Source organism: Lactuca saligna, chromosome 5 (assembly GCF_052625555.1).
Source record: "Lactuca saligna cultivar CGN05327 chromosome 5, ASM5262555v1, whole genome shotgun sequence".
Lineage (NCBI taxonomy): Eukaryota > Viridiplantae > Streptophyta > Magnoliopsida > Asterales > Asteraceae > Lactuca > Lactuca saligna.
In genome coordinates, this window is record NC_136421.1 from 161,982,260 (window position 1) to 161,990,960 (window position 8,701).

The 8,701-nt window shown below is 36.0% G+C and overlaps 1 protein-coding gene across 1 annotated transcript; it reads right to left on the minus strand.

The window, feature by feature from the left end:
* Positions 1-416: 416 nt before the first annotated feature.
* LOC144997056 (mediator of RNA polymerase II transcription subunit 33A-like) lies at positions 417-7,642 on the minus strand. The gene is made up of 12 exons (XM_078956877.1): positions 7,161-7,642; positions 6,379-6,489; positions 5,831-6,166; positions 5,106-5,410; positions 4,752-4,843; positions 4,296-4,644; positions 3,506-3,716; positions 3,257-3,371; positions 3,012-3,173; positions 2,068-2,713; positions 1,761-1,967; positions 417-1,589 (listed from the first exon to the last, which is right to left on the minus strand). The coding sequence occupies exons 1-12, from the start codon at positions 7,448-7,450 to the stop codon at positions 532-534; spliced, it is 3,882 nt and encodes a 1,293-aa protein (XP_078813003.1). The 5' UTR covers positions 7,451-7,642; the 3' UTR covers positions 417-531.
* Between the last annotated feature and the right edge of the window lie 1,059 nt (positions 7,643-8,701).

Sequence of the window (8,701 nt, forward strand, 5' to 3'; positions counted from 1 at the left end):
TTACCTTTTGTTCAAGTTGTTTGCCCAGGTCATGGATAAACGATTTTGCAATGCCTTCCTTAGCTTGCTATCGCGGATACAACAAGATTTTGAGGTCGAAAATCCCTCTAGCTTAATGATATCCAACTTTGTTTTATCACAAACAAATGAATTCAACAAAAGTATACTTCACAAAGTCAGTAGTATACTTTCTTGAAATTTGTCGTGAATAAATTACATTGTGAAAGCATGAACATGTTTTAGAAACAAAAAAAATATGTATGAGGTCATGAATCTAGTTCAAATGAGTACTCAACTATTTGTGTCTCATCATGCCCTTGGATCAAATTCGTCCAATAGCCTTGATTTGTAAAGGCCTAGATTCTCATAGATCAAACACAAAGAATCAACTTGATCCAAGCATTAGCATTCCTACATTCTCATAAATACACTATATTAACAAAAACCCAATATACATCTACATCCAACAATTTACAAAACTTCCAAACAACAAAAAAAAAAAAAAAAAATCAAACTCTGCAAAATCAAAAACTACGAATCAACCTGACAGATAAGTTCAGCCGCCGCACCCATCGTCCCAACACCACCAGCCTCCAACAACCCAACCGCGAGCTCTTCCTCATTACATAACCTCAACCCTTTACTCAGCCTCATCAAAACCTCCCGATCAACTTCCACCACCCAATTCGGCACACAGCCCACCATCAACCTCACAAACCCCGTCACATAACACCGCCACGTAACAGAATCACACCCAAGCGTTATCTTCCCGTTAACCGCGCTTCCCAAAAACTCCATATGCGATTCTAAAAACCTCGGCCGCCACTTCGACGCCGATAGCCGCGAGTCAATCCCCCACGCAAACGCCCCACACAGCACCGTGAAATGGGCCAAAGCGTATCCCCGTAGCATCGACATCGCCCCATTTGAGCTTTCTTCTACCTCGGTTTTATGAACAGAGATAAACCAAGAAGGTAGGGTTTCGTTTATTAAAGATTGAACTAACCCTTGACCTCCGGAGATATACAAAATCGAAGCACCTAATTGGGCTGCGAGTTTGACCTTGGTCAAACTCGCCGCTAATGAAACTTGTCCATATCTACCTTTGGTTTTGCTATTCGAAGCTATATCTTTCACGGATTCGATTAACAACGAGATGATATCATCTCTGAGGAACATGATGTCTCTGATGGAGCGATAGACGCGTAGGTAAAGGAATCCCGGGGCTACCGGAGATATTTCGCCGTAGAAATTGGAGCCGAAGCCGTGTCCGAGTAGTGCTCCGACACCGCTGTGGCTGAGGGCGGCGGTGAAGCAGCTTTTGAGGAGTTGAGCAACGGCGCTGTTGTTGTGGAGAAAAACTGTACGGGAAGATGAGAAGACTAAAAAGTCGCTCCATTTTTTGGCTTTTTGGGTCCATAAGGAGGCGACGATCGGCATACATGGCCATGGACAACCGGCGGCTAGTGACTCTAGGGCGGGGCCGGCGAGGTTGAGGAAGCGTTGTGATGCTTTGTCGAGTTTGTAGGTTATTGTTAGGCTGACGAAGGCGGCTAAGGGAAGTGGAAGGGTAGCTGGGGAACTTATTCCTGAAAAAGATAGTTACAAAATATTATTTTTTGATATATTTATCACAATACTTTGCGATTTTTTTTAATATACGGTGATTTTAGTGAATGAGAAGTAGTTTTGAAATATGTGGTGATTTTAGAGAGAACTCAAAATAAATGAGGGGCATATATGTAAGTTAGAGAAAAAACCTGCAAGAAGGCTAGGAACATTAACACGGGTGGCAGCCAATATATTTTTGATATGTTCTTCAACCTTTGAAAGATTTGCAGCTGGACTCGGCCAATCTGTCCCATTCATAAAAACCGGTTTCCAAACACCACGCGACACTTCAGCTGAGAAGTAGCTCACAATGATTGCCAAAGATGCAGGAAGAAAATCCGCCAAATCTTTAAGCCCTGCAAAAAAAAAAACAAAAAATAAATTACAACACATACAAAATGAAGGTACTCAAATGCTAACTCAAATATCATTTATCCAGACAACACTTTATCCGACCTGTACAAAGCTCACGTGGAGACAGTCTGCCATGGTCGCAAGCCGTCAAAGCAGCATCAACCACAAAAGGAACAGCTTCTAGAATATCCCAAGCAGGAAATTTAGGTCTTAAAGACACATCTTCACTACCAGGTCCAGATGAAGTACTACTTCCCGAAACAGAATTCAACGGCTGGCCCCTATTTATCTTTCTAAACATCATATTCAAAAGGGCATCGACAATTTGATGAACAGGGGAATGAACAAGCCCAGAAAGTGTAGAAGCCAAACACGCTTGATGTTGTCGATACCATGCTTTTAATTTTGGGAAAGAGTCGAGGAATATAGGATTCGGACATGATGTTTTTGCCACTGCAGATAATCGTCTTCTGTTTCGATCCTCATATCCAGAAGAGACTAATTGGGAATTTCGCATTAGTAAAAGGTATTCGGGAGTGAGTTGGGAGCCTACTGGAGGTACGTCTCCTACTCCGTATTCCAGAGGCGGATGATTGAACCTCCATAGCTTTAAGAGAAGTGCAAATGCGTTCGAAAACACCGCGTGTGCAGAAATTTCTTCTCCTGAGGTGAGAGTCCACGATATGTTCGGTACACATGATCCAAATACTTCACAGAGCGGCATCAAAGAACCAGCCAGTTGTGGAACCTGAGAACCCACAACATACATTATGTACCAACACACATAGTATTGTGCGTAATACATAATGTTTCAGGCACAATAACTTGTTGTATTGTGCTTGATGTAGTCAGTCATCTGACTACAACAGACACATTATGTGATACATTATGTATCACTGTGCCTAATACATACCGTGTGATATAGAATGTATTAGGCACACATTGTACCGTAGTGCCTGATGCATCTACATCAAGCACTAGACACTATGTGTGTCTGTTTGAGTATGTATCAAGGGATATAGTATAATTCTAAAAGTTGAACTTACGAGTCCGTGTAGAGAGAAAATCTGAACACAGTCGATGGGAGCTATACCAACTAGAAGGACGTTGAGCATAGGAGCATAAGCTATGAGATGGCTGTCATTTTCTGGATAGTTTGCAGGTAGTGGAGGCGACAACAATCTTGTAATGAAATAAGCACTGTGCTCCTGCAATTACTATGACTCTTTAAATCAATCAACAAATGATTGCATTGTATTGTTTTTGAATGTAGATTATCAAATAAATTTACCTGGACATTCCAACCTCGAATCAAAGAGGCACCACAGAGAATAGTAGCAGCAGCTATTTTCTCATCATCTGAACCGTTGACTGCAATCTCAAACACCTTTTCAAGCTCTGCTAAGCTTCCATCAAATCCATTAGCTTAAATTCAGTTGCTTTTTTTTTTTGTTCACTAAATCTAAACAAAAGTGCATCTCATATCATGGCTTCCAAAACAAAATGATGACTAGCCATTTATGGCATTTTATTTGTATACCTTGATGCGGGTTCAGAAACAAGAGCATTCATCATTATTGGAGTAAGAGGTGCTCCTTTCATAAATGATGACCAACCAGGCACTTGAGTGGGGACCCCACGAGGTATTTGGTTCATGTGACCTGTCACATAACCTGGCCAGAAATACGCTGACGTGTCCAACAGATTTCTTGCAATACAAGCTTCCACTATCAAATGGTGCAAGTTTCCAGCTGCATATTAAGAACAATGAACATTGGTTATGACTTATGATCATGTATGATTAATAGCATCATCATATTGTAACAAAATATTCAAGAAAATGACAGCCCACTTGGCGAAATGTAAGGAAAAAGTAAACGAGGGTAAATTTGTAAAAAGATAGGATTTTACGGGGAAAGCCTTCTTCTTTTGGCTTTTTTCTACTAAGTTGTTCTTTTTCCATTAAGTCAAAAAGAAACACTCATATATAGCTTACTAGATTAATTACTATCCCCATTAAGTTAAAAAAAGAAACAACACCATAGGGTGTTGTTTCCTTTTACCTTAATTGTGAAGGAGACTAAATCCAATAAGCTATATATGTGTGTTCCATTTTGACTTAATGGAAAAAGAACAACTTAGTAGAAAAAAGTCAAAAGAAGAAGGCTTTCCTCGTTAAATCCTAACTTTTTACAAATTTTCCCTCGTTTACTTTTTCCTTACATTTCACCAAGTGGGCCATCATTTTCTTGAATATTTTTCAAAACATAATCTATCAATAGTTTTTTTTTTTTTTTTTTTCGGCTCTAATAGTGATTTATGTGACTTACAGAAGTTGATTGGCATATCTTTTATGTCAATGAAGTCAAGATATGCACTACTACCAATATTAATGCCTGAAGTAAACATCATTGCTTTTGCAGCAGCCTGATTTGCATCAGAAACAACCAAAGGAGGTGGTGTCAACAAGCTTTGATAATCACCCAAACTCTGTAAGCATGATACCAAGTCCCTACGACGTGTTTCTTTATTATTTTCTATTGTTTGATGATCTAACTTGTGTTGTAATGGGGTTTCATCATCCTCAATTAGATCAGAAACCACTAGAGTTGTAATTGACAATAACATGCATAAGCGAGTATCCAGACGAGGCATAGGACCCTCAATGGGATCTCTTTCCTGACATAAAATAAGATAACGTACAAAATTAATTAATAGTTTTGAGTTTTCATGATGAAAAAGAAATTAATTATATTATTATAGATTAAATTAATGAGAATCCAAACCCTTTGAACAAGACGAAGAGCTGCCATCCAAAGACCAAGAAAAATCTCATGCCAAGTGTTGCCATTTAAGGCGTGAAGAGCTTTTACGATACCTACAAGAGAAGATACAGATAAGAAGGGCGTTTACGTCTTTTACATTGTAGAAGCTTTTTAGGGCTATTAACAAGAGAACTATAACAAGTCATTGTCACACCTTGTTTAACTTTTTTGAGTGGAACAAATAATTGCAATTTTTTGTCTCATTGACACCTGTGTCACTCCCAGTCTAATGTATATCAAACTCAGTACAATCTATTGTGTCATGTCCTGTGTAAAGGGAGTGGAAAAAAAAAACTAAAAAAGAAATGGAATTACGTGTAACGATTTCAATGGAACTTGTTGTGTCAACTTGTGATCCATCCATTGCATCTTCAAGAACAAGATCAAGAGGAATCCATAAAGAAGAACCACTGATTTTATGAGAAAGACCAGCAGATGAAGACATTACTGTGTGGATTTCTTGCAAGTAACTTGATTTATTTTCCTCTGAGACAACTTTTCGATCATCTGATATTAATTGAAGAAGAATTTCTGGTGTAATCACCTTTGAGTTTCTTAGTGATGAAGAATTTACAACAAGAACCTCTATATCTTGGATAAAACTTCTCCAATGTGTTGGCCTGAGTAAAACATTCATGATTTTAATAAAAATGTTTAACTATTTATCAAATACCTAAAATACCCTTCAAAAGTCATAAATTGAATGAAACTTGTGGACCCAAATCAATACCATCAATCAAATGAATCTTGGGGCTTGATGTGACTAAACAAGCTTTCTAGGGCTATTTTCAATAAAGAAGAGAGGAGGGTATTCTTGTCTTTTGCACAGATAAGATAACAAAGGACAAGTCCATTTCCCATCTTTTTGGGTTGGGCAAAAGAGTAGAAATTTTGTCTCATTCACATCAGTCTCAAACTCTCAAACTCTCAATGTCATATCATGTCAGTTGTGATAAACAAGGCCTAATTCTTTTGACTTGTTTCGAGTTTTTTTAAAAAAAATGTTTAAATAAAAAGTGTTGAAGGAAATATGTTCTAACATGTTTCGACGTGCCAAAAGAAGAATCCTTGAAGTTACTTTGTTTTGAAGGAAAAGTCCAATGAGTTCAATAGCCATTATAGTATTTCTACTTTGTAACATCTCATGATACTCATTCCTCTTTCCATCATAACCTACTTCTAATTCCATATCTTGAGCTACATTCCATCTAAATTTTCTTTTCTCCAACACCCCTTCATCTCCTAATGCTGCCTCTACTAACTGCCAAACAACCGAAAAGATGAACTCAAGTAGTAAACTCCCAGCATCATTCACTTTCACTTGCATACCAAATATCTGAGAAAGATGGAGAACATTGTCTATTGAATTCATGATCCTGCATCAACAAGTTAGTAGGTTATTACATTAGTAATGTAATTTACTTAATTTGTTTGTTATATCATTGTATTTTGAAAAATCTACCCAATGATATTGCTATTTCATGCATTTAGACCAATATTTAAGACATACATTCTGAATAATGACAAGTAGAATACATATTGAAAAAGAGGTGATGAGATATAGAGGGAATTAAGGGAGAAAGCTTACACTTCATAATTTTGAAATTCTACATGTGATTTGAGCTTAAAAGCATGTCGTTTAAGGAGTTCCATATACAGTCGAAATGCTGCTGGTTGATCACGTCGCATAGGAATAACCCTGTTCAATTTAAACAGTATTTAGTCAAGTAGTTCAATCTGATGGATCAAGAACATTGAGCCCTAATTCTCGCATAAATGGATCAAATTAACAAAACAGGATAAAGCTAATGGCATGTGAAATTTTAGTCCTTATTTATTACAAATATAATCGTACTATGATTTGCTTTTTCCAATTTGGGAAAGTGAAGTAAGCAAAATTTCAAAGTGCAATTAATTATACTTGATGAACATAAGAACCCCACATGTAAAAAACAGACAAAACGACACAGATCCTTTATTAATTTTGTCCAATTCAATAAAGAATCCCAGAAATTCTGGTCAAAAAAATATGTGAGGCCATTGTGAGTATGAAATCAACTTCAACTTCAAATGATCTCAAGAACGCGTGAAAATGATTTAAAAAATACTGAAATTTTGGATTCGTGGAATCAGTCAGCCAGTTGGATTGATTCCATGAGGGACCCACACTACTAAATTCGAACAAATCAGGATCAAACTGATGATAATCACAATGTTGAAAGTTGAAATCAAGGAACCAAAATCAAACTAGAAAACCATGAGTGATGATTGAAAAGAGATTCAAAACACCATCATCGATAAACCTTTGGAGAATCGAAATTCTGTTTTAGAAATCAGGTTGTGAAGGGAATTAAGTCAATATGAAGAAACCTGGTAGATAGAAGAGCGAGAACAAGTAAAGGAGGAACGATGTTGAAGATCAACGCCTTTTCCAGAAACTTCCATGAAATCGGATTGTTGTTCTCCCAACAAATGTGAGAAACTAAAAGGTCTGCTAAATCTGTGGAAGGAAGAGAGACACCAGCCGAGTTTAATTGGGATGAAAGGTGAATCGCCCATATCAACGGATCACTGCCTTTATCCTGAGATTTCTTCGTTAAATCAAGAACAGAGTCCCATAGCCTGTTATTATAACTGAAGGTCCCTAAGGACACCGCCATTAAAACCGCATAAGTTGCTTAGAGAAGCTTGGAAGGTGGAAAGGGAGAGTTTGTTGGGTGGGTTTGATGTGTGTAAAATGGTATGAATTTTGGAAGTCAATGGTGAAGGCGTGGGTGGATGGGCACACGGAAGTGAGGGAGTGGTGGCAGACAATAGTACTTGAATATCAGAATTTTAAACGGGCAACTGAAAATGGCCTTTTAACAGAAATATATGGTGGCTTCATCTTTTAGACGCTACCTCTAAAAAGAGTTGATTAGTCACAAATAGGGAAATTAACTTAGATAATTACTTTTTCATTTTTCATTTTGTTCGTAAATTCATTTTTTCAACTTATCTTGATGAGGAAACAACGAAGTTACTCAGATATAAACAAAACGAAAATGTAACTACCTTGATAAGTTAATTTTCATTTTTATTAATGCCATCAATCATAATGTTTATAATATTAATAGATTCAATTAAATTTCTTAAAACAATATTTATAACATTTTATTAGCATTTAAATTGATCACAACATTTTTGGTGGCATAATGATCAAATATATACACACACAAGATAAGAACAATATTATTAATGTAGATAAAAGCTACTTCGATTTTTTGTATTTTAAATTATTGTAATACATAAAGTAAACTTCATCGAAGAGTGTATTCTATTTCATGTTAATGGGTTTCATCAATAGTATTTTTAGTCTCTAACACATTTTAATTTTTATATTTGATATCTTAAACAATAAAAGATAACAATGTCTTTTTTCCCGATCGATTATGGAGTTTTTTTTTTCTACCAAAGTAGTGTATTTTAAAAATATATTTACCAAAATTGTTCGATTTTAAAAATATTTACCATCTAGGTTAACTTTTATACAAAAATCAGAATTAGAAGGTAGAATAAAAAGAAGGAAAATTGAATTATCAGGGTAATTACCCTTTCGTTTTGTTCACATTTGAGTAACTTCTTTTTTTACACATCTAGGAATCAATTTTTAAAGCGATTGCTTATATATATATATATATATATATATATATATATATATATATATATATATATATATATATATATATATATATATATATATTAGTTATTACCCGTGATGGTTTGCTTATATCGGAAAATTAAGACTAATTCATTGTTCATATATAGATATGAGTCAAGTGAAGGACTAGAGGATATAATACACATTGTTGTGCATTGTCCAGGTTCACCACAAAGAACAATAAGATTATTCGTTATGATTTACTGAAAGT